Raw genomic sequence first — 25,457 nt, forward strand, 5'->3', positions numbered from 1 at the left:
TTAATGAACATTTCTACATCATTAACTCAAAAATCGTGTTTTTCGACTTATGTCACCCTTCTATCCAATAAGCGATATGTTTACTTTGAAAGCTCACAGCTGATCAAAAATATCGATTAAAAATGTAAAGATAACATTTTTATGCTACAAATTTTGATAGATTTCAATGATCGAAAAATTAGATTTCGTTACGCTAGATGGGCCAAATCGCCCACTGTGCGTTATGAGGACGGGTTCAGCTTATGACATTCGGCGTTGTCACGTTGCCTTGGACATTTGCTGAAACAAATTGGTGCAGTGGCAAGAATGGGGCAGAGGGCGTGGCAATAGGACCAAGAACTTGAAGCTCTGATTGTATGCTCTCGAAGGAGAAGGGCAGCAGAGCAAGTGGCAGGGGGTAAAAGAGCGGCAGGAACACAGAAAGATTCAATTTGACAGTTGCAAGAATTCAATTTTCTTGTCATCATGTTGCGGATTAGTTTCGTGCTTGTCCAGGACAGCGAGCAAGAGCGAGCGAGAGAGAAAAATCGCAGTTGGACATCATTTGCAAAAGTGCAACTACAGCAGCATCAGGAGCAGAGCAGAGCAGAGCAGAGCAGTCAGCAGACAACAGTCAACAGACAGCAGACAGTAGACAGTAGACAGCAACTTACCAATGCACACGCACAAATGAGAAAAGTTGCAAGTTCGGAAAACTGCAAAAAACTTTACCATCTGCTGCTGTTGCAGATCGACGTGGGAAATTCGGAATATTCTGGCTGTGCCCAAGCACAGCGAAGTCAGGACAGGATGTGCAATGTGAGGCTGCCCTGTCAGTCATGGACAAATAACAAAGTTTGTGGCCAAGTCATGTGCGTGTAGCATTGAAACCGACGCACCAACCGGTTGAAACTACAGGAGCTGCCACAGAAAGCTGCAGCATTTGAGAAACTTTAAGTTGAACGCGGAGATCAGCTTAAGAGCTCTTGTTATAAATAACAAATGTCGTACTACTAAAATAACTAGGCGATGAAACACAAGATGGAATACCTAATCACTTTGTTCAGACTACACAAAGTCAAAACGGCTTGTTTTTATGATCAGCAATGTTCATATCTTATAGGCTATTTCCACGACCACTCACATTTGCCACATTTCCTCACATTTGAATGTGTCAGATTTTTGGCTTTCCACGACCAAATGTGAAACTGTTAAACCATTTTCCATTCACCCAAAATAAATCAGCAGTTTGATTTCTGTGCAAAAATTATAAACAGCTCAAAATAAGTACATTCTCATTTTTATTTTGCAATTATAATTCGCTTATAACTTATATTTATTGAACAAAACAGCTGGTTAAAGTGTTAATTGCTTTTTTTTCACGATTTTATCGATAAGCATCGCGTGTTCGATAAAGAAATACTGAAATTCACCGAGGTGAATGGCAAAAAAATTTTATCATTCATTATGAATGAGACAAAATGATCATTCGGATTTTGTACTGATATGAAGTCCACATTCGGCCCGAATGATGAAAATGGAGTCGAATGTGCCAAATGTGCTGTCGTTGAAATGGGCTATTACTATGCAACCAGGAATGCAAAGGAATATTGAATTAAAATCAATAAACTTGCCGATAAAACTTCAAAAAAAATGTAATAGATAATACTCTTACTGTACGATTAGATTAGACTTAAAAATTTTAATTATATTTAAAAACCAAAGACAGAAATAAACATGGAAGAAAACGTATAACACCATAATGATCCTTTGCGTTTTCAACATGATTTTGAAATAATTGATTTTTATGGATTTTGATCAAAAGCCATAAATTGATAGTAATTTTAATGTTGATTAAAACAAAAAATGAAGGATTTTTATTATATAAAAATAATAATTATCATTGATAAAAATGTTAAAAAATCATAAAACTTGCATTACTATTTAATTTTTAAAATCAGGCCTGTTCCGGTTTTCACTTCCACTTTTAAAGGATTTCATAAAAATTTTTTTCTGAAGTTGCATTTATGCCAAGTACTTAAAAAGTATATTTTTTCACTTTATCAGACTCAAATTCACCAACTCAAGGCGAATTGAATACGCAAAATATTTCCAAAACGAAATTAAAGTAACTTAAAGATTTTCACTTTCGATAAATCTTGCCGAAAGTGAAAATTGGAACAGGTCCCAATATATTCTCTGATCTTTTCTCCATTCCAATGTCAGTCTCTTTCACTCTCTGCTCAGACTGCCTCTCTCACTTTCTGTTGCTGTCATTATCAGTCCTGTTTTGTTTCTTTGTCTGCTCCTTGCTTGACACGAGAATCGTGTGGTCAGTTCCCAGGCTGTCAGTCGAGTGATATGTATATCAATTAGGCCATTCTTTGGGCCATGTCAACGACACTCGGTATCTGTGTCCGGTCCGGTTGCACTTTGGGCAGCCACAAGCTGTCGACAGCAGCAGCAACAGCAGCAAAAGCAGCAACAACCAATTAAAGAACAACTTAAGCATCAACAACAGCAGCAGCAGGAGCTTCAACCGGAAGCGCCTTTAAGCAGGCTTTGACTCTGGACTCTAATTTGTCACAGCCTCAACATTCATTTGGCAGGACGAAGCCTCAAGGGTGGGGGAGGAGGTGGGTGAGGTCCTAAAAAATATGAAATGTCAACTGGAATGACTTATAGACTCCACAAACGGGTGATCCATCAACCAAACAACTGTCCTAACTGCTTAAATACTTAATACGCCAACAACAACAACAAGAACAACGAAAGCAAAATGAAATAACATCAGACAAAGGCATGACGACAGGCAAGGAGTAGAAAACAATTTGCTGACTACATTTTGGGCCTCTAGTTCCTACTTTTACTCCGACACCTACTCTTACTTTTCCTGCTCCTGCTCCTGCTCCTGATTCGACTCTCTGCTGCCTGTGTATTTGTAGTGACAGAGACTGAAAATGGTGAACTGAAGAGCTGCTTGATGGATTACAGCCAAAAGGCGGCAGCAGCTCCTCAGCAATTGGTAAGGTGTGGCCCAGAGGGGACTGATCGGGAGAGAAAGAGACAGCAGCTGCACGATTAGGCTTTTGTTTGTCTGCTTGTCAAATTTCTATGGCCACACCCCCTTCCCGGAGAAACCATAGTCTTAGAAGGCTTTGTCAGTATCTGCGGCAAAGTGATTTGTACACCCGAAAAGGATTGGAAATAACGTTTAATGAAGTGCAGGGTTAAATTTACCAAAGGGTTGGCCAACACCAGCACCCCAAACAAATCGAAGCGACTTACAACACACACAACACACAAAAGAGGTGGAGCACAAGACAAAGAGTAAAGCGGAAAGGCAAATCGATTTCTTTTGATACTTTTGATACTTTTGTTCAATTGCAGAAAGTGTCGAGGCAGTGAGAGGAGTTTAAAGCCTAGCACTAGCTTAACTGGGCTTAAAGCTAAGGAGCTGCGCTCTTGCCAATTACGATGATTACAATGCCATGTTGCCTTTCATTGACCTTCACACACGAGTTGCGTTTGTGGCAGTTAGCGAGGCCGCGTCAATTTGGCCGCCATAATCTGGCAACTGGCAACGAGCAACTGGCAACGAGCAACCTGCAACACAGGCAACATAATCATTTATCATAACAAATGGCATTTCTCAAGTGGCGTATGTGATTGCGCCAAGGCCCAAACTGAAAAGGAAAAGAAAAGAAAATAAACGAAAAGAAAAGAAAAGAAAAGAAAAGAAGAGCCAACATCAAGGCCATAACCCGTCTCAAGGATTGACCGATCCACGAGCACTTACAGACTCACTCAGTGGGCCATAAATCTACAGTCTAGGCAAAAGTTGCGGATATGCGAAATGGCAACGGCAACAGCAACCATTTGTCTAATTTTAATGGGCATGCTAATAGAGCCATTGGCTTGCCGAGCGTCTGCCACTGTGTTGGTCAGCCAACACCTGGCCCCAACTGGCCAACTGGCCAATGGGCCAATGGGCCAATAGGCCGACTGACGGGTTCGGTAAGCCAGTCGACTTTTAATTTATGTGCGGCAAAAACTTTTTGGCTCATTAAATACCTCAAAATGTTAAATGACTTACGAGCCGGGCTAACTGGCTGGCTGCCTGGCTGGCCAAAGGAGACGCAACACGATGTTGCAAACGATGTACTGCCGTCTGGAACGTGCTACAATCCCCTCTGAAGATTCTCTCCCACTCCTAATGCGGTAGTCATTGCATCATCATTTGCCGAACTGCCGTTACGTGCTGTATTATCGGCCACTAAGACTCGGAATCGGAAACACAATCACAGCAAGTTAAGTCAATGCATGCAATATTGATAAACAGCATTGATAGAGAAAGAAAGAGAGATAAGGGAGCAGCAGGAGCTTGGCGTTTGGATGGATTTTTTAGAGTAATATAAAACAAGTGGGCGGCTACAGTCGGGCATGCTCGACAGTAGGATACCCTGTGCCCAGGTACTCTGTACTAAAAGTTGATTTTCGACCGATTGTTCCTATGGCAGCTATATGATATAGAAAACCTATATGTACCAAATTTGGTCATGACAAATAACACCAACTTAAATGCATATTTTATGAGTTTGGTTCAGATATGTCAAACAACAAAAAGCTTTTTCATACTAAAGCTTGATTTTCTAATGCGCGCCTCTATGGCAGCTATATGATATAGTGTTCCGATTTGAACCAAATTTGGTCAGGATGTATATTACCAGCCCAGATGTATATTGTGTCAGATTGGTCGAGATATCTCATAAACCAAGAGGTTTTTCATACTAGAACTTCATTTTCGATCTATCGTTCCTATGGCAGCTAAATGATAAAGAGGTCCAATCCAAAAAAAAAAAAAAAATTGATCTGCGTATCCAGGAACCTACTTACCAAGTTTGAAGTCTCTAGCTCCTATGGTCTCTGAGATCGACGCGTTCAAACAGACGGACAGACGGACAGACGGACATACATTCTGCAAAACACATTATACCCTTTTTTGCCCATTGTCAATGGGCTCAGGCTATAAATACATATTCAAATAGAGTTTTGTAAATTACACTACACATCAACCAAAAAATAAAATTTCTAGCTGAAGGTCATAGCAGCTATTAATAGTTAGTTATTGATTATCTTAAGGTTATAAACTTACGATTAATTTACTATATAAAATAAAATAAATATTCAAGAAGTGAATAGTCGAATTGGTTTACTTCAAACGTTCAACTACGGCAAAAATCACTTTCTATTATAGTATTTAGCATAAAAAACATATCAAATTGGGATAAGTTATGTCCATCATATCATATAGCAGCAATATTAACGACCTCCTAAAAATTATAATTTAGTATGAGCATTTTTATTCTATCGTGTAATATTTCAAATACACTTGCGTATCAAATCTTCGTCAAGCTTAAATTTCTCGTATAGATTTTATTTGATTAATTCAGTCAGCTTTCGTTTGGTTCTGTTGTGTTTTGTTTGGGCTTATCTGGAAACTCATTATTCATTAATGATGCGAATCTGAAAAGTAGACAACACATTTCGATATTCGTAATGCCGACAAAACTGGCTCATTTGTTGAATGCAATCACTTCAACCCGGAGTCAGCAGGAAGCTTGTGTGCCCCATGAGCTGCTGTCAGTTTAACAGTCAGTCAGTCAGTCAGTCAGTTAGCCATTCAGCCTGTTAGCTGCCCGGATATGGCCAATTCAATCATGGCAGCTAACCGCAAATAAAAGGACAATCCGACTCGGTTGGCCCATTGACCAACTTGAAACCGGCAACACAATCCGACTAGCGCTAGTGCGATCATAAATATTTATAAGAGCACTTGTGAACTCACACAGCGTAACGTCTAGCTCATTGAAACAACAGCAGCAACAGCAAGTGGGCGGTTACAGTCGAGCACTCTCGACAGTAGTGTACCCTGTGCCCAGGTAATCTGTACTGAAAGTTGATTTTCGACCGATTGTTCCTATGGCAGCTATATGATATATGGAACCGAATTAAACCAAATTTAGTTAGAATGTACAAAACCAACTTAAATTTCTATTCTATCAGTTTGGTTAAGATATCTTAAAAACAAAAACTTTTTCATACTAAAAGTTGACTTTTGACCGATCGGTCCTATTACAGCTATATGATACAGTCGATTGATTTGAACGAACTTTGGTCCGTATGTAAAAACTACGTTAGATACATATTTTATTAGTTTGGTTACGATATCTCAAAAAAACAAAAAACTTTTTCATACTAAGACTTAATTTTCGATTGTGCGTCTCTATTGCAGCTATATGATATAGTTGACCGATTTTAACCAAATATGATCGGGATGTATACTACCAGCCCAGATGCATATTCTATCGGTTTGGTTCTGATACTTGACAAGCAAAAAACTTTTTCATATTTAAACTTCATTTTGGATGTATCGTTGTTATGGCATCTATATGACATAGTAATCTGATCCAAAAATAAAAACTTGATCTGCGCCCGGTATCCAGGAACCTATATACCAAGTTTCAAGTCTCTAGCTCTTATTGTCTTTGAAAAAGACGCGTTCAAACAGACGGACAGGCGAACGGATAGTCGGACAGACAGACAGACGGACAGGGCTAGATCGACTCGGCTGTTGATCCTGAGCAGAAGTATCTATACTTTATGGGGTCTGCCACGCCCCTTCTGCCTGTTACATACATTCTGCCAAAAACATTATACCCTTTTTTTTGCAAATTTTCAATGGGCTCAGGGTATAAAAACAAAAGGAACAACATATGCGTTTTAATTCATTTATTGCACCTGAGTGAATTCAAATAAAGTAGTGGTAATGGCGTTTATTTAGAAATATACGAGCTGCATGATTGCAGTTGTATGCAGAAGAGTGAATGAGGAACTGGAAGTGCTGAAGGTATAACTCTCACAAAGCTACATATATAAACATACACTCACACATACACATACACACGAACGCAGACATGCACGCTTCCGGCAAATTTAATTTAAAACGCAAACCCAAAAATTCGTTGAACCTCAATCAGCGGCACCGCACTTCGCACCCCTCTGCCCCTTATCCACGCCCTTCCCTTAAGCCATTGTTCGCTCTGCTAGCCACTCCATCTAATTGTGTGTGTATATATATGTGTGTGTCTGTGTGTGTATTTTAGCCAGCAAAATGCCATTGTACGAGTGCACTATGGTCCGGATGAAGATTTTTTAGGAATTAAGTCATTTTATAAACATGTTCAAAGTACCGATATTTTTATGGCGATGTATTCAAAACACATCAAGCTCAAATGTTGCATAACTAAAATCTTAACATTTCTCAACACTGTTCAGCAATCAGCTGTTGAACAGAGTTCATTTGAACAAAGAGCACATGAAACGCATATGCGCATTTTTAAGGTTAATTTGAATTCTCTTACAGCACGTACTTAAAAGCTTTATTAACAAAATTTATCATGGATTATATTCATTGTGGTTTGTATTTTGTGTTTATATATCTGTGTTGCTTAAAATCAAAATGCTATACGTTGCCATCTGTAATTTAAAAACTAGCCACGAAAATAAATTTTTTCAATTAAATTTTATCTTTAATAAGATATAACTTATTTTGTCAGCACTTGTCAGCAATGTGACTATATGCATTTTGAAGATTGATCAATTCTAAAATTGTTCTATTAAGCTCAAGCTGCGCATTTTTGCGCATTTTTCACAATTTCACTTTATTTCAGCTAACCTCACGCTATAAAATGCGTATTCGTTTAAAGTGTGCCGACAACACATGAGACAAAATGACCAAAATTATGATTTTTTGGCTTATTTTAATGGGCGCATTGGCTAAAATTACAAAAACTTGTGTTTACGTATTGAATAAATGTTAAAACTTTACAATCGACAAAAAATAAAAATTTCTTGTTTCATACAAAAACTCAGTTCACGACCGATTTTAACAATTTGAACAATATGACATTATAAATGATAGTATTCCGATCTTTATTTATGTTAGCCCGAATGTGAGGAGCATAATATCACTTATATACGATCAAAAAAATAGCGTTTTTAGAAAAAAAATTACTTTTCGACTGATAATTGCTATTGTTTCTATATGATATAGTTGTCCGATTTGAATGAAATTTCGGCAACACGTTACGGGCATAGTAATACGCCTAACCTGTAAGTTTGGTCTTGATAGCTTGAAAAAGAAAAAATTTAAATATCGCAGAATCGAAAATAAAGGCGGCACCACGCCCACTTTTCTAGGCCATTTGCGTATTTATATCATAGGCCCAATGCAAAAGACTAGACCAAAAAAACTTTATTCGTTCTCGAGTTATTAATTTATTCCTAAAAAATCTTCATCCGGACCATAGTGGAGTGTGGCAAAAGCTATGATGCTGCTTTCGCCAAAGCATCGAAGGCAATGCAACCCAAAGCCAAAACCTACACCGGAACCAACACACACACACCCATCCGACACACCCACACACTCCCAACCACACACACACTATGCACGAATTGCTGCATGCCGTTGACCAACACTGACCCCGCCCGGTTAGTTAATGCAGTTGGTGCTGCTTCTGCCGCTGCTTTATTGCTGATGGCAAAATAGTTGTTGTTGATGTTGGACCGACAACAACAACGATAGCAGCAAGAACAGAGCAACATCAGCAACAACAACGACAACAATAATAACGACTGCAAAGTTTTGTTTCTATTAGTTTTTTTCGTTGGGACTGCTGCTTTTGCGTTTGCCGCTGATTGTTGTGTTGTAAATTGCATTTGCGGTCAACAAAGTGCATTTGCCAGTAAGCAACGACAACAGCAGCAACAGCAACAACAACAACAACCACAATAGCAAATTAAATGTTGTCAGCCAGGCCTCCGTTTTTTGTTTGTTTGTTTGTTTGTTATTGTTGTTGTCTGTTTGATTGCGATTTTTCGTTGGTTTTTACTTTTCATTTTCATTTTCACTTTTGTTTTGCTCTTTGCTTCATTTAAATTGCCATTAAGTGCGGCTTTGTCGCAACTTCTGTGCCGTGTATCAGTTGTGTGTATGTGTGCTCATTTGAACAACCACAGCATTAGGGTTCACACACACACAGGAACTTCTCACATTTCCGACTCGTCCTGTCTCGGCATTTCGACATTTTTGTGCTCAATAATTTTCACCTTTTTTCCAACTTGCACTAAATATTCAACAGTTTTCATTCTTTTCTTTTCCATTCCATTCTATGCCACTCTATGCATTGCTTTTTTATTCTATGCCTCTCTCGTTTTGTAGTGCTCTCTGGTTGCTCACTTTTTGCACTTTTTTTGTCAGGGCGGCAACTCTGGGTTTGTTTTTAATTAAAACAACAATGTGCGCTCCCTTTTACTTACTCCGTTCATCCCTTTCTGTCGCTCCTTGGCTGTCGTTGGTCTGATCGTCTGACGCACACATACTCATACTATATGTGGTATTATTGTATTGCCTGGGCCGGTCGAATTCTTGTTGTGTTTTACTTTTTGTACTACGCTTACAATTTCAATTCATTCGTTTTGTGCTCTGCAACTGACTATCGCACCTCCTCCCCTCCCTCCTTACCCCCTCCCGCTTACCTCTTCGTTGTGTTTTGTGTGAAAAGCGATAAGTGAAATATGCTTTTCAGTTTTCAATTTAGCCGTTCAATGCAATTCCAATTGGATATTGCCAATGGCCAGCACAGCACCTCTTCCCTCATCCCTCATTCTTTATCTCTTACCCCTTACAGTCGGGAATCAGTTGCCTGACCATTCAACATGCCACAGTCAGGTGAAAAGTGTACTTGTCTGTGGCATAATAATAGTCACATTGGATACAAATAGAAATCATGGCCCATTGTATAATTTGTATGCACAAAAATGCAGGCATCACGTTTCAAATACCTTTGCCAACTGCCAGTAAAGTCTATCATTAAAGTATACGCACAGGGGACACAAAAGTGTTCACATGAATTTGCATATGAGTATGTGGGCCATAACGTAAGTCCAGTTCGGTGAACTCGGCACAAGTTCTCCTCCTTTTGACCCCTTGGGAGCCAATTTAGAATGCTACTCACGTTGCCCCGCGAACACCCCACGTCCACTTGACACTCTTTGTGCAACGTACCGCCCACCTGCTGTCAGTCCAATATTTTTAATGCCTTTGACTTTTCCACCGCCACTAGATTGAGGTGTCAAGTGGGCGGGCAACAAACATTTGCCAGGTCAACAAAAGTCGACTCGGGTCTAGATCCAACTGACGCACAGTGTCTCTCAAATATAAACTACAAGTTTATCTTACATTGGTATAAATTTCTAAAAACAATCGTAGTATTATAAATATGATATAAAATAAAACTGTTTGTCCTGACTTACTGATATTTGTGCAACCCAAACGGTAAGGAGGAGGAGTATGAAATTTTGGCACAACATAGCTAAGACATTTTTATTGCATAATAGGGCTGGACAAAGCGAGCGATCCCCTTAGTATGGTATAAAACTCGAAATTTGAATCGATAATGATCTTTAATATTTTGTACATTATCCATTTCGATAAGAAACTGCTGACAATATAAATTAACCTACAAGAAAATTATACCAGTAAAAAGTATATATAAATTACTAGTATCTGATTGGTTATTCTCGCAATAAAAATTGATTTGAATAAATTTCTTTTATAAATAAAGTAGCAAATGTGTTTTGTAAAAACTTTCTTATTAAGTTTAAAATAGCACATTTTTTGATGCAATAAAATTGAAATAGAGCCACTGTGCACACGGCGGAGTAGCTAGGTCAGAATAAAGTCAAAGAGTAGCTTTCTGGGAGAACAGCAACAGGCTGAGAAGTGCATTACACACACACTGAGACAGACAGAAGCACGTACATAACATAGACACTCGTGCAACAATGAGAATCATAGAAAATAGACTAAGCTATTTGGCGAGAATAGTGGGAGCAAAAAGAACTTAAAGACTAAGAGGGGAGTTTATAAGGTGGGTCGAGTTGTCACACATGCCTTATTTGTGTTTATTTTAAGATGGTGGCCGCATCAAGGACTCTATAATTAGATGGCCTTAACTACATATTACAAGACCGAGTAGGCGTTAAATAAAATTCAAATTAAACAAAGTATTGAAACTCGTGTATTATCAATAATAAATTTATAAGTTGAAACAAGATAAATAAACAAATTTATAAATTTTCTGTTAGAGTAACAATGACGTTTAAGAAACTTCTCTTCGTCTGCATGGGTGAGTTCATAATGATGGATCGATTGGGGATTTTTTCAACTCTGAAGCTCTCTGTGTAGGTAATTCTTGCAATTCACCGATGGCAGAGGCAATCATGCAGAATCTGATGGTGAAGACTAGTCTCTACTGGGAGATTGATAGCGCAGCATTGCGAACTTGGAATATTGGAAGAAAGCCGCACAAGCGATGTCTACGGGTTCTTCGAGAGCATGGACTGCGCAGTGATCGCTTTTGCAGGCTGGTGAGTGGGGAAGCTCGATCTTAATATGCTTAGATCTGCATAGATTGAATTTACTTCTTTACTCGCAGTTGACCGTTAACGACTTTGACTACTTTGATTATATCATCGCCATGAATGAGCATGTACACAAGGAACTGATGCTCTGGGCAAAGGTGAATCACGTTCAGAAGACCTCTCATGTGATCATGATTGGATCGTATGGGAATAATGGAGAAACCGTCTCGGTTATCGATCTATCGCCAGTAAGCACTTAAATTAATTAAAGCAAACTGAGAGTAAATTCCATTTCTTCTAGATACGCAAGTTGAAAGCCTTTCGATCCGCCTACTATCAGATTAAGGATTGCTGCAAGCAATTAATACTCAGCCAACAGGTGAGAATTGTGCGCTATGACTTGCCCAGCACAGAAGAGGAGGACGAGCGAAAATATGAGATGATGAACCTAGCGAATTCTCTGGAATCCAGCCAGAGTGTGGACGATTTAAGCGTAAATTCCGCAAAGCAATATCCCTCAAAGAGCTCCCTGAGGACGTCATGTTCATTAATCAATTGCCATAAGACAAAACTCTGTGATAATTGCGGTCAAAATTTTCTAGCCACCCTCTAAATACCTACAAGTGTGAGAATATGTGCCACCCAATAAAATTTCATTAGTCTTGACAATAAATTCAAAGAAGACTTTGATCCGACAGGTATTCAGTACATCGCCACATATCTCATATCGATCTATCATAATTGGCTTTTAGACTGCCCTATAAAAGTCTTGATTCTCTTTCAGCCAACGCTGTTGGTGCGGAATTCTTTAATGTGTGACAACATATCGTAGCCGAGGTAGCTTAGCATGGTGGCCAGTTTGTTGCCGGAGACGTTTGCCATTGCCAAGTCCGGCTCTGCACTTGGTCCTCGGTTCGAGGCGCAGTCAAGCGGTAATGGCTCTGTGCTGGACAATGTGAGTTGGTCCAAAATTTAGATCGAGTTTTATATCGAAATAGAAAATCGGCAAAACCATGCATCGAGTTGTCGATATATCGGAAAATAGTAGATCGAGTTGCAAATATCGAGTTTTTTAAAAAAAAATTTCTTTTATTTGAAAACTTAATTGAAATCCCAAAATACACTCGTACTTTTTTTAGAAATCTTATTTTTGCATCGTTTTTATGCCTAATTCAAACTTTGACAATTTTGTAGTTTATTTGTTATTCTTATTAAAAATTGGACGACTAAACTTAATTCTGAAAATAAGCTTCTATGAACAAACCCTAGTGAGTTGTCGGTTGTTCATGGAAATCGATTTAATCAACTCGATAGATCGTCAAAAAAATCATCGAGTTGAAGTACTCCGTAATCGCTTCCGCGAAAATCGAGTTGTCGATATTTCGATATATCTTTACATCACTACATAAAAGTTTTCCCTTTACTTAACTTGACTTAACTTTACTTAACTTTCCTAATTTTCTCTCATTGATCTGATTGGGTTTTTTTCTGGGTATTCCCCAATTCTTGCAACTCATGTTGGATCAATTAAATAATTTTTTCAATTTCCCAGACTTAACTTAATCTGCTTATTTTTTTAAATTTTCAGTCATAGCATAAAATCGTTTTTAAGTTTTATAATTTAATTGATAAAAATTACTAATTCATATTTAAATTTTGTTTTATTTTATGCATAATTTAAATTTTTGTCGACTGATTTTAATTGACGTTAATAAATAAATACAAATACAAATAAATACTTTTAATTCATTTACAGGTGCTGCCGGACATGGCGCACCTCGTCAATCCCTATTGGAGTCGCTTTGCTCCCATGGATCCGACCATGAGTAATATTCTGGGATTGTTCACACTCTGCATTCTGATCATCTCCTGCTGCGGCAATGGTGTCGTTGTTTACATCTTTGGAGGCACTAAATCCCTGCGTACTCCTGCCAATCTGTTGGTCCTAAATTTGGCCTTCTCCGACTTCTGTATGATGGCCTCACAGTCGCCAATCATGCTGGTCAACTTCTACTATCAGACATGGATCTTGGGTCCACTTTGGTGCGATATATATGCCGTGTGTGGCTCGATGTTTGGCTGTGTTTCCATTTGGTCCATGTGCATGATCGCCTTTGATCGGTATAATGTTATTGTAAAGGGCATTAATGGCACGCCGATGACAATTAAGCTGTCCATTATGAAGATTCTCTTCATCTGGCTGATGGCAACGTTCTGGACAATCATGCCGCTAATCGGCTGGAGCAGCTATGTGCCCGAGGGCAATCTGACCGCCTGCAGCATTGACTACATGACGAGGCAATGGAATCCACGATCCTATCTCATAACCTATTCGATATTTGTCTATTACGTGCCTCTCTTTCTGATCTGTTACTCATACTGGTTCATTATAGCCGTAGGTTCTATCTTTCTAGTTTCCTCTGTCATTCTAACAACTTTGTACTTTTAAATAGACCGTTGCTGCCCATGAGAAGGCAATGCGGGAGCAGGCCAAGAAGATGAATGTCAAGTCCTTACGTAGCTCCGAGGACTGTGACAAGAGTGCTGAGGGAAAGTTAGCCAAGGTTTAAGTATATCATTCAAGTATATCATTAAGTATAACATATATCGTTGGTTATTCAGGTGGCCCTGACAACAATTTCGCTTTGGTTTATGGCCTGGACTCCGTACCTCGTCATCTGTTACTTTGGTTTATTCAAGATCGAGGGTCTTACGCCTCTGACGACCATTTGGGGTGCCACATTCGCCAAGACCAGTGCCGTTTATAATCCCATTGTCTATGGCATAAGGCAGGTGTCCAACTTTAACACACACAGTGTACAGCTTTTACTAAAGTCTCCCTTTCTTCCCCTCCTTTAGTCATCCGAAGTATCGTCTGGTGCTCAAGGAGAAGGTACTTTTAATTGACTAACATCTGTTTAATTAAATATTATCTGTATTATCTGTTATTCCATACGCAGTGTCCTATATGTGTTTGCGGCAACACGGATGAGCCCAAACCAGATGCGCCCCCTTCGGACACGGAAACCACGTCGGAGGCGGAGTCCAAGGCTTAGGCTAACAAAAACTTTAAGCATTTGCCTAGAAAAAGGCACAAAAATTAAAAAAAAAATAGTCAAATACATAATAACTGTGCAATTATCAGCAAATGATACAAAAATGTAAAAAATATTTAAATAGATGCTGCTTATCAAAAATGTAAACAACCCGACTGACTTTTATGGTTTGAACACGATTACCATCTTAAACATATGAGATTGTTATGCATCTATTTTTGTTTATTTACGAGACCTATATCATTTTTTAAAATTCTGATTCTATTTAATAATCAAGTATAATATTCAGAAATTTTCGTTATAATCGAAGGTATATACGTATTTCTTTCTTGAACTATTTAAATGAAAATCAGCCATAATTCAAATGAATAATAAAAAGTGTACCAATTGTGGTGTACCGCAAGTGACGTAAGAAGTTTTCTAGGGTATACTTTTAGGATGGTCGAGACTTTATTTATGTTGTTATAATATTCTGCGCTTCAAAATATGTTTCAAAAATTACCACAAATTCGATTTAATGGAAAACTCTATTAATTTACATACTATTTCTTGTTTGCATTTCTTGTACTTTTCGTCCTTCAAGTCAGCGTTATTTCATCTTTTTCTGTACACATTTCCACGACGTTAATGTCGCTATTTGCTTTGACTGTTCCATTTCGCGTCTAATGACTATAATTACTCAGTAACATTCGCTTCACGACTCCCTTTCAACTCATCCCCCACATTTGGTGTAATGAGCACAACAAATACACACATACACACACACACGAATGTCTAATTAGAATACAACAAAGCGACAAGCAAAGCTAAATTTTTGTCATGTCAGCAATTTGGCCAAAACTTAAACAAGTGCTGACTCTGACAATGGCACTCGACTCGATGGTTTTATCAAGCAAATCCATCATCAACTTCAACAATGTGCCAACAAAGGCAACAGCTGTGCAATCTCCAAATTAGAGGAACTACATACAAATTCAATCTCTTTATTTAAATCATTATAGCAATTGGATATTTAAAAGAATAGACCAGGACGAGATGCACCTGACTTGGCCCATTGCTGACCCGCCAATTCGCCCAGCGAAGCCATGGCCAATCCCTTGTTGCTGGCAACACACATATTATAAGCGGCGATTTGCGAATCTTTCTTAAGATTCTCATCACAGATCTTTAGGCCACGTTCCAGAGCGGCTAAAATTTCATTACCCATTTCGCGAGCCTCTGTATTTGCCGGCAGTTTTTCCTCAAGAGCCAATTTCACAGTCTGCAGAGCATTTTGGGAATTTTGCAGGTCCACCTCTGTATTGTTTTGAGCGTGTGTCTGCAGCTGCTGCAAGAGGTAAGTGGCAAGTGAAAATTTGTAATCAACTTCTTGCTAATTTCAAAATAATTCTCACCGGGCAGATCACAAGGAATATGACAAACAACGTTGCGGTCAACATTTTCTGGCCAAGTTCTGTAAGTTACTGTGTGCACTAACTTTTAAGTGATTCCACATTGTATCCAGTATCCAGAAAATGGTATCTAGTATATCTTATCTAATGTCTTATCTGCAGCATTAAGAAAATGTAAAACAATATTGTAAAGCTGATTATAAAGTCGTGTCTAGCATTGACTGCAGTTGTTTTGTCAACAGCTTTAACCCAATTAAATTTTTATAACACCTTTGCGTAAGCAAGTGAAGCGCTTTGTGGCTAACGGAAATGATACACGGGCAATTTACAGCATCTCTCAGCCAAGGCAAATACGACAGGTTCGATATCAGGTGAGAAAAGTAAACAGTGGCTACCGAAAATATACAAGCGGATGTGAGTCAGCAAAGAATTTCTGGTCAGTCAGTACTTTCAACAATCCATAATATTTCCCATCATTTTTGCTCACACTTCACAAGTGTAACCCATCCCCACTCTTTCCGACCCTCTTCATAGAGTCCTCACTCGAAAAAGCCGCAAAAAATGGTTGCCTGCTTTTAGGGGCGCAACTTTTGCATACAAATCCGCAAACCCAAAACAAATTTACATACATGCGCTTATGGAGTACGCATCCCTAGCCCTCTCCCTCTCTTCCGTCCATCTGTCCGTTGCGTTTTTGTTTTGCTAACCAATTTTAGCATATATTTGGGAGAAGGCTTCCTAAATGCGGCCGGGTTTTATTTTGTCCACTTTTTATAAAATGTTCGCCATGGCTCAACTTTAGCATTAGCCCCACAGGGTGAAGAGGGTGACACGGTATGCCGGAAATGGGTGGCAGTTGGGCGTGGCTGCTATTGCCACAGAACTTCACAAAGTTCTACCAAACACAGACATATTCGTTGTAATCACAATAACAACAGAACGCAAGTTTCAATCTTGAGGCAAATATTTCAATTAAGTGACAAAACTTTGCACTCGCTTGATCCTTGTAATTTGCCATGTCATCGTTGTGTATATGTGTGTGTGTGTGTGTGAAACAAAAGTATGTATGTGTCAATGGAGCGACATGGCCAGCGGCTGTTTCAAAATTTACATTTAATTACATATTTGAATTTGAATTTGAATTTGAATTTGAATGTGCTTTGCCGCATTCGGGCCGCCAACGAGGCGTATGCGTCATTTGGCTCAGTATTCCTGGCTTTCTTGGCCCTGCTCTTCTGGTCATTTGCGGCAAATCTTTGGCTCGTTAAGCCAAACAATTTAATCCTCCTAATGCCAAAAGGCAGACGAACGGACGGACTGTCGGTAGGTTCCTGCCCAAAACGACCTGACATCAAATAAAATTGGGCAATACCAGCAAAGGATAACTATTAAAAGGACGAGGATTGAAATTCGGACAGCCTTTTGGACAATGATAATTGAAACTGCATCGCTGGCCCCGCACATAAATCAACATTATCGTTTCTAAAGCCACTCAATGGACCAGTTTTGGTTGGCATGCGTTCGAAATCATGCAGTGGAAACACTTTAGGCAGGACATGGTCCAGCCAAAATTGATGAATGCATAAAAGGGGCTGTCAAAAGCGGCGTGGCCAACAATTTGCACCATGTGCCCCAAAAGGGCAGAGTAGAGTGAAGGGAGGGAGGGGCAAAAATGCCGCAAAGGCGAACAAATAAAGTGAAGGAATTCAAATATTTGGCCAAAATGCGTCAAGTTGTTCGCTTGGCCTTCTCGAGGATAGCGTACACTGAACTACTCGAGAGTGAGCAACACAACATTAGCATCCTCAAAAAGGGAGATGAGAATGGGAAGCGTGAAGGTGAAGAGAGGAAAGCTGAAAACAATGTGAACTAAGCTGGAAAGTGCTGGTGAAATTCGTAATAGCTGAGAAATTTAATAAAGTACAGATATGCTAAACACTTCAGTGAGGCAGTGGCCGCACCAAAACATGTCCTGTCATAGGTCAAGGATACTCCTTAAAGAATGTAGAGACTTGCTGTTTTTGGTTGATTTTAAACGTTTATTTAAGTATATCGAATCTATGCTGGTGTATTGGACTTAGTTATTCATTTTTACAGGGTATACAAATTTACAAATTTATCGGCTTAAGCGGCGGCTTTGGCGGGAGCTGCTGTGGTGGCGGCCAGGCGTGCCTGCCACTCGTCATCGATGGCCTTCAGCTCGTTCTTGGCCAGAGTCAGAGTGGGCTTGACGCAGCGGATTTGCAGCCACGGAAGAATAGCGGTATCGCAGTTGGCAAATCCAAGTTGGGCTTTGTCCAGCGCATTCTGCACACGCTCAGCTAAGTCAGCTGGGAAATCGGGCTGGGCGAGCAGACGCTCGGCTTCCCTTTGCAGTACGACGGACTGGAAGAAGACAGAGATGGAGAAACCACCAAATCCAGCTGCTGCTGCTGGGGCAGCTGGAGCAGCGGCAGCTGCACCACCAGCGGCTCCTGCTCCCGCTCCTGCACCAGCAGCTCCTCCACCGAAGAGTCCATTCAAATAAGGATTATAGGCTGCAGCAAAAGGATTGGCAGCCGCATAAGGATTAATTGGTTGAGCCTGAAAATAATTGTCGGTTAATTAAATGCTAAAATTATCTTACAACTGTTTTTACCTGTGCATTAACAGCAACGATGGCAGCGAGCAAAAAAATTGCGAATTTCATCTTAAAGCGATTCGATTTCGTTTTCTTCTGAGGAAAGCTCAGTCGTGATAGTTTCAGAGAGACTAATATCTGGTTGGACACTGGAGTGGGTTTATATACACATTAGAAAACTAAATTTGCCATCGTTATCAGCATCCCATCTCGCTCCGACACGTAAGCTAGCTATTGAACTGATTTACATGCTCTATTATTTGTTTATCAAATGTAGTAGTATAATCTCTTCTAGGGGTTATCTTTAAAGATAAAATAAGCCAATTTGCAAAAGCTGCCAATTCACCAAAAGACGTCAGGAGTGTGTTGAATTAATGTGGTCAGTGCAATCTACCACATAAACACAAATTCTTATCTTACAATACTCAATCAATAGCTTCAACTTACGCGGCTAAAATCAACCTTCAATTTAACCTTCATTTAGGATAAGTTGACAGCTCTGTGAAATGATTTACAGCCATGTTATGATTGCGCTCCTGAATTTCTTTTGAAATTAAAACTATTCAAAATATAATAAATCTTTAAAGTAAGTGCAAATAAGCAAATAATTAAATATGATTCATATAATGTTTGCATTTATATCTCAACATCGCTAAACTACAAATACTTAAAGCTACAAATAATTAATTTAATAGCGTTTTCTGTTAACACTACCCTAGAAAGATGTAGAACTCATTAGCAAAATATTTTTTTTGCCCAAAGTAAGTAATACGTAAGCAAATATTACTGTTACATTTAATAATTAGTTTTTTGTTGCTGTTTTTTGTTATCTCGAGTTTAACTCGATCATTTGTTTGGAATTCCGCGGCGACGTCTTAAGCCGAAGTACTGCCACCTTTCCCAGAAATAAGATTCCCGATCTGGCAAGTTGTACCATTTAAGGGTAATATTTTTAAATTTAAATTTGTAACTTCTTTCCACGAGGGGTCGTCAACTTTAAACCTTCATTAAAATGAACACCCTTATTTTATCTAATTTTAAATTTTAAATGTGGTTTCAATTATTACTTTATTGCATTAGGCAATTTTCTTAAAATTTAAATTCAGCAACTGTTCAACTTTTAAGCGACAAACTGTTATCTTTTTCTTATGCATACTATATCGACTAGCGGAAAAAATTTTGAAATTCTTCTTCTTCACTTGACGGCATAGTTTTTTATTACATAATTAACATTACAAGCTTTTTATTAAAATATGTTAAGGCAAGCTGAGCAACATCGCAAAGTATCGCTATCGATACCTTTTCTGGCAAGGCTGACACTTTCTGTTGTGACCGGCTCGAAAAACGTCATGAAGCTATTTAATTTCACAAATTTAAACAAACAATGTGTTAAAAAATTCAGTTTGAAAAAAGGGGGAACATTAAAAATTAGCTATTACGAATTCAAGGCTGCCAGACGCTCATATTTCATGGTAGCAGCAGCTGTGAAGGAAAAAACGTTTTTAACCAAAGACGGCAGCCCTATGCAACACACCAAGTACTTTTTACACTTTTTAGAGAAATAATAGCTGATTCTGGCTGGAAAGCATCCGAAAATAAGGTGAAATGGCGATGCAAAATGGCTAAAATGCTAGCCAGCTTTCTCAGCAATTATCGCTAAAAATATAAATAAAAATTTAAAATGCGCGCTTTTTGCATTAAAAACGCTAATTTTTATACCTAAAATGTACCAGAGCATCTAGTAATTATAAATACTGAATTAATTAGAACGCATTATTGGTCGCGTGTGGCCACACTGAAAAATTTAAATTTAGGTTAATGCAAATTTAAAAATGCAATAACTTTGAAATAAATTAATAATTTGATAAAAATTTAAAATTCGAAATTTGTTCAAATTAAGGAAAGCATTTTAATAAAGGTTTGAAGCTCGTCACCCAAGGGGTTAGAAAATGAATTTAAAAAAAATGTCAAAATATCGACAAAGTTCTAACAAAAACTCTCCAAAAATTTAAAAAATTATATTTTTAACATTAAGAAAAATTCAAAAAGAGGTTAATTTTCTTGGGTGCACCCAATTTAGCAATTTGACTAAAATGGTACAAGCTGCCAGATCGGGTGCAGGGTGGCAGCCTTTGGACCGGGTGGCAGCCTTCCACACCAGTGCTGCCAAGTTTCTAGGGGGAACAATAGCTGTTTCTGTCTGGAAAGCCTCTAAATTTGTTATTGTGGACACTTTTGCACAGTTTTATCAACAATTTCAATAACAAAACTTGGCTGAAAATATATTTAAATTGCCAAATTTCCAGCTAACAGGAATTTTGAAATATTTCTAGCAAAGGATTTCTGAAAATAGCCAGAACTAGCTATAAAATAGCTAAGTTGGCAACAGTGCCAAGCATGTACACAGCCAAATATCGATTTAGTTTGGAAGAGGAAAAACGACCCCCGCGTCCAACACACCAGCCCCAAAGGCAGAGGGAGAAATAGTAGTAGTAACGACAGTCCTTCACACATTACGCAGCCATTCGTCGGGGAAAACTCCAAGGTTTTGCATAAATAAAAAAACGAGAAGTGTCAACGCTGCGTGAGAAGATAGAAGCTTAGAACGTGCAGCGCAAACGAATCGAGTGAAAGTGCGAAATTCAAGTCAGAAAAATCAAAATTCTCTGCGACTGGCGTTTGTTACAATTTCTTCCAGTATTATCCACACACAAACACACACACAGCCTCACAGAGTGTCAGCCCCAGCAGAGAACTTAGTTATCCACCCCCAACCGACAACTGCACGCCGCGTAAGTCGTTCAAACGTTAAAAATATAAATATTTATAGTTTAGGCAAAGAAATCAATTGAAAATTAGACAATTATTGATATGGCCAATGAGTGGGCAAATCAATTAAGCTGAAAGATTAATTGGCAAGTCAACTAACTCCACTAAACCCGTTCACAGCAACCGCGTCGTTGACATCAAACCACTGAGAGCATCACTTGCACCACTTGCAGCAGCGACAGAGGCAGCAGCGGCAGCGCAGCAGCAGCAGCAGCTCCATCATTAACAGCAAAAACATAAAAAGCAACGCGATGGCTTTCGCTGGACTGAAGAAGCAGATCAACAAAGCCAATCAATATGTGACGGAGAAGATGGGTGGTGCGGAGGGCACCAAGCTGGATTTGGATTTTATGGACATGGAGCGCAAGACGGACGTGACCGTCGAACTTGTGGAAGAGCTGCAATTGAAGACGAAGGAGTTTCTGCAACCAAATCCGACGGCACGGGCCAAAATGGCAGCCGTCAAGGGCATATCGAAGCTATCGGGACAGGCGAAATCGAATACGTATCCACAGCCCGAGGGCCTGCTGGCCGAGTGTATGTTGACTTATGGTAAGAAGCTCGGCGAGGACAACAGCGTGTTCGCGCAGGCGCTCGTCGAGTTTGGCGAAGCGCTAAAACAAATGGCCGACGTCAAGTATTCGCTGGACGACAACATCAAGCAGAACTTTTTGGAGCCGCTGCATCATATGCAGACCAAAGACCTCAAGGAGGTCATGCACCATCGAAAGAAGCTGCAGGGCCGGCGTCTCGACTTTGACTGTAAGCGTCGCCGGCAGGCCAAAGATGATGAAATTCGTGGTGCTGAGGATAAGTTTGCCGAATCATTGCAATTGGCACAGGTGGGCATGTTCAATTTGTTGGAGAACGATACCGAACATGTCTCACAGTTGGTGACTTTTGCTGAAGCACTTTACGATTTTCACTCTCAATGCGCCGATGTGCTGCGTGGCCTGCAGGAGACGCTGCAAGAGAAGCGTGCCGAGGCAGAGAGCCGGCCACGCAATGAGTTTGTGCCCAAGACGCTGCTCGATCTGAACTTGGACGGCGGTGGCGGCGGCCTCATTGATGACGGCACGCCGTCCCACATTAGCTCGAGCGCCTCGCCGTTGCCCTCGCCGATGCGCTCGCCAGCCAAGTCAATGGCCGTAACGCCGCAGCGCCAGCAACAGCCCTGTTGCCAAGCACTCTACGACTTTGATCCCGAGAATCCCGGCGAGCTTGGCTTCAAAGAGAACGACATTATAACTCTATTAAATCGCGTCGATGACAATTGGTATGAGGGTGCCGTCAATGGTCGAACCGGCTACTTCCCGCAGTCCTATGTGCAGGTGCAGGTACCACTGCCCAATGCCAACTAAATCTGTAGATGAAGAGCATGAATTATAATTAAAACTGAATGTTGGTTTCGTCGTCAACGGCGACCAGTTTGGCAGCACATGCATACAATACATATGTAGTAGTTGATTAAATGCGGATTAATACGGTTATAGTTACGGTTACGGCTTAGCTAGCACAGCACATTCATTCGTGGCCATAAACAGCAATTGAAACAGCAAATGCAACATGCAACATGCAACATACAACATACAACAAGCAACTAACAAATAGCAAATAGCAAAACAAGCATAGCAAGCGATAAGCGTTAAGTAACCAAATTTAAAAGCGAAATTTTACCAGTTGGCAACACAATAACTAATAAATTAATTACAATTAAATTAAAGTATGTAATTATGTACTACTATTTACTACATTTTCAAATTGTTCAAATGCCGAATAGAAGATTTTCCATGCGTTTTCCAGTATGTCTGCAATTGTTCGTTCAACTTTTGAATTCAACATTTTTTATTAATGCTAAATCAACAAAAAAAAAAAACTATTTCGATTCAGATATGCAAAATGTATTTATTAACACAAAATTTTGGCAGAATGTCAACTCAATATATAAATTAGATAGATATACATACATACACATAATACATGCATAAATATGTTGCGATTTTGCGATGTTGCAATTTTTCTGCTTTCTTATAAATTGATCGTTGTAATTTCAAGCTAATTTCCATTGCGCTCTCTATGCAAAACGCTATCTACCTACCTAACAGCATATACCTACTAGTATACCTATACCTATTATTATTATTGTAAAACTATCCTAAAAAACTGATATTTGTGCAAAAACAATACTCCCCACAATCTATCCCCAAAAAGGCATACGAAAGATGAAGAAGGAGAATAAGATTTAAATCTGTCTTAATGTTTGTTGTAAAATTTAAAGAATAATTCAAATTCAAGGATAAACAGAACTAAATTTGTATCCTACTTTTTTGCTCCTTTTTATGTGTGTTGTTTTTTTGTTATTTATATACATAAATATTATATAAATCAAATATATATACACCTATATATATATATATATATATAAATATAGATATATTTATTAAGCATATTATCTACATGTATATTTATTATTATGTATTTATTATAACATATACTGAGCAGCAAATAATAATAACAGTAATAATATTTATTAACAGCAAAGTAATGAACAACGTAACGGAATCCTCCTAAGCAAAACCAGAATATAACTAGTTAAATTTGAAAATACGAGTAATTACTGATATTAAAAACGTTGATAATAACTATGTATAAACAAAAACCAGTCAAGTCAGTCGAAGCGAAGCATAGCAAACAAATAACTAAACAAAAGCAAATGAGTTTACTAACAGTAAATGCCTAGAAGAATACCTATGTATGTATTTCAATTTCTGCACCTCTGCAGAATCAGATGAGTCAAGCCCCTATTACCAGGCGATATATACAAAGCATGTATGTACTATTATTATGTATACATAAGAACAAGAGTATACACAATTATATATTTACTGATAATAAATTAGTTAATGAGCAACAAAGTTGAAATTTACGATCGCTAAAATAAAACATTCGCCGCGACACTTGCCAAACATTTCCAGAAAGAGAAATTTGGTCTCATCGCTCGGGGCATTGATGTTGCTGGCAAAAGTAAAACAATAATAATTGTAATTATGCATTTGTGTGTTGGATATAAAGTAAAATTAAAGTATATATATATATATATATATATACATACAAGTACATACCCTATATACTTACAAATAATACAACAAATTATATAAGAATAACGCTACAAAAAAAAAACCGATGCCCTAATTTATGCAAAAACCAAAATTTAATACATTTAATTTTCAATGTGTCTTTCGTTCAAAATCATAAAAAAAAGGAAAAACCAATTTGCGTTTTGTTATTTGCATGTTGACCTTAAAGCAGATATCAACCATTACCACCGATTTTGCCCTCCCAGCCTCTCTTCCGGTTGGCCTTGGCCCAGCCCCGAGCTCTCTGCATGTTGCGTAACATTGATTTGGATGCTGCACGTTGCCGGAGGCTGACGGGGGGATGGGGCACGACAGAGCGTCGTCGTCAGCGTCCACAATAAGGCAAAAAGAGCATTGAAATTTTCGATTTTTCACAAAACACAATGAGGCAGACGAGGAGACAAAATTTGTAACCCATCCTTCCTCCCCCCCTACATCAAACAGAGAACGATGGCCCAGTTCGCATGACATTGAAACGTGACGCAACACTCCCCGCGCATATCATCATCCGCTGAGGTCATGCCGTCATTGCAGAGGATTCTGAACAGTCAGTCTCAAGTGGGGGCATTTCTGAACTCCACAAGGATGAAAGGATTTCTGAATATAATTGTGAGTCACGGAAATTGTTTGTTTCTATGACAATAAGCGACGTCAGTCATTACAGATATAGTGTAGCTGAGATAATGATCTTTTATATAATATAAAATATGAGAATGGTAAAGATAATTAAATTATTTTTCTGCTGCGTATCTGTTTTCGAAGATTATTAATAAAATTAATGTTTATTTTTGTAAAACATTTTTATAATTTAATTAAACTCCAACGGAAACGTTTCAATTCTCTAGAAATTGTGATTTTGAGACGTAAACTGTGTAAGTTTTAGCTTATTTAAAATTATTTTCCATCTTAGTATCTTCTTGACTACCTTAAATATATTTAAAAAAAAAAAAAAAAAAAA

At 38.7% G+C, this 25,457-nt stretch overlaps 5 protein-coding genes across 6 annotated transcripts; 3 read left to right on the plus strand and 2 right to left on the minus strand.

Annotated features, from left to right (window-relative positions):
- Window positions 1–11,155: 11,155 nt before the first annotated feature.
- On the plus strand, window positions 11,156–12,145 carry LOC117789684 (low molecular weight phosphotyrosine protein phosphatase). Its single transcript, XM_034628771.1, has 4 exons — window positions 11,156–11,231; window positions 11,291–11,472; window positions 11,541–11,714; window positions 11,768–12,145. The coding sequence occupies exons 1-4, from the start codon at window positions 11,198–11,200 to the stop codon at window positions 12,077–12,079; spliced, it is 702 nt and encodes a 233-aa protein (XP_034484662.1). The 5' UTR covers window positions 11,156–11,197; the 3' UTR covers window positions 12,080–12,145.
- Window positions 12,146–12,262: 117 nt separating this feature from the next.
- On the plus strand, window positions 12,263–14,626 carry LOC117789683 (opsin Rh2). Its single transcript, XM_034628770.1, has 6 exons — window positions 12,263–12,421; window positions 13,223–13,861; window positions 13,920–14,030; window positions 14,089–14,255; window positions 14,326–14,359; window positions 14,427–14,626. Exons 1-6 carry the CDS (start codon window positions 12,314–12,316, stop codon window positions 14,520–14,522), a joined length of 1,155 nt encoding a protein of 384 aa, XP_034484661.1. The 5' UTR covers window positions 12,263–12,313; the 3' UTR covers window positions 14,523–14,626.
- An 863-nt stretch (window positions 14,627–15,489) lies between these two features.
- On the minus strand, window positions 15,490–15,995 carry LOC117790179. Its single transcript, XM_034629503.1, has 2 exons — window positions 15,917–15,995; window positions 15,490–15,849 (listed from the first exon to the last, which is right to left on the minus strand). The coding sequence occupies exons 1-2, from the start codon at window positions 15,959–15,961 to the stop codon at window positions 15,535–15,537; spliced, it is 360 nt and encodes a 119-aa protein (XP_034485394.1). The 5' UTR covers window positions 15,962–15,995; the 3' UTR covers window positions 15,490–15,534.
- Window positions 15,996–17,937: 1,942 nt separating this feature from the next.
- Window positions 17,938–18,676, minus strand: LOC117791437. The gene is made up of 2 exons (XM_034631191.1): window positions 18,552–18,676; window positions 17,938–18,496 (listed from the first exon to the last, which is right to left on the minus strand). The coding sequence occupies exons 1-2, from the start codon at window positions 18,600–18,602 to the stop codon at window positions 18,038–18,040; spliced, it is 510 nt and encodes a 169-aa protein (XP_034487082.1). The 5' UTR covers window positions 18,603–18,676; the 3' UTR covers window positions 17,938–18,037.
- Window positions 18,677–20,928: 2,252 nt separating this feature from the next.
- Window positions 20,929–23,525, plus strand: LOC117790960 (endophilin-A). Of its 2 annotated transcripts, XM_034630581.1 has the most exons (3): window positions 20,929–21,179; window positions 21,232–21,325; window positions 21,483–23,525. In XM_034630581.1, the coding sequence occupies exon 3, from the start codon at window positions 21,614–21,616 to the stop codon at window positions 22,721–22,723; it is 1,110 nt and encodes a 369-aa protein (XP_034486472.1). In that variant the 5' UTR covers window positions 20,929–21,179; window positions 21,232–21,325; window positions 21,483–21,613; the 3' UTR covers window positions 22,724–23,525. The 2 variants fall into 2 exon arrangements, with proteins under 2 accessions (XP_034486472.1, XP_034486471.1); XM_034630580.1 differs by having other exon boundaries at window positions 20,929–21,325.
- The last annotated feature ends 1,932 nt before the right edge of the window (window positions 23,526–25,457 follow it).

Source organism: Drosophila innubila (genome assembly GCF_004354385.1).
Source record: "Drosophila innubila isolate TH190305 chromosome 3R unlocalized genomic scaffold, UK_Dinn_1.0 2_E_3R, whole genome shotgun sequence".
In the NCBI taxonomy this organism is placed as follows: domain Eukaryota; kingdom Metazoa; phylum Arthropoda; class Insecta; order Diptera; family Drosophilidae; genus Drosophila; species Drosophila innubila.

Bases quoted from the DNA above. Each gene is read 5' to 3' on its own strand.
- LOC117789684 (XM_034628771.1), top strand. From the start codon at position 11,198: ATGACGTTTAAGAAACTTCTCTTCGTCTGCATGG. The intron at 11,473-11,540 runs GTGAGTGGGGAA...CTTTACTCGCAG, and splicing joins GTGATCGCTTTTGCAGGCTG to TTGACCGTTAACGACTTTGA. The intron at 11,715-11,767 runs GTAAGCACTTAA...CATTTCTTCTAG, and splicing joins CGGTTATCGATCTATCGCCA to ATACGCAAGTTGAAAGCCTT.
- LOC117789683 (XM_034628770.1), top strand. From the start codon at position 12,314: ATGGTGGCCAGTTTGTTGCCGGAGACGTTTGCCATTGCCAAGTCCGGC. The intron at 14,256-14,325 runs GCAGGTGTCCAA...CCCCTCCTTTAG, and splicing joins CCCATTGTCTATGGCATAAG to TCATCCGAAGTATCGTCTGG. The intron at 14,360-14,426 runs GTACTTTTAATT...TTCCATACGCAG, and splicing joins GTCTGGTGCTCAAGGAGAAG to TGTCCTATATGTGTTTGCGG.
- LOC117790179 (XM_034629503.1), bottom strand. From the start codon at position 15,961: ATGTTGACCGCAACGTTGTTTGTCATATTCCTTGTGATCTGCCCG. The intron at 15,850-15,916 runs GTGAGAATTATT...TACCTCTTGCAG, and splicing joins TATTCCTTGTGATCTGCCCG to CAGCTGCAGACACACGCTCA.
- LOC117791437 (XM_034631191.1), bottom strand. From the start codon at position 18,602: ATGAAATTCGCAATTTTTTTGCTCGCTGCCATCGTTGCTGTTAATGCA. The intron at 18,497-18,551 runs GTAAAAACAGTT...AATTATTTTCAG, and splicing joins TCGTTGCTGTTAATGCACAG to GCTCAACCAATTAATCCTTA.
- LOC117790960 (XM_034630580.1), top strand. From the start codon at position 21,614: ATGGCTTTCGCTGGACTGAAGAAGCAGATCAACAAAGCCAATCAATAT.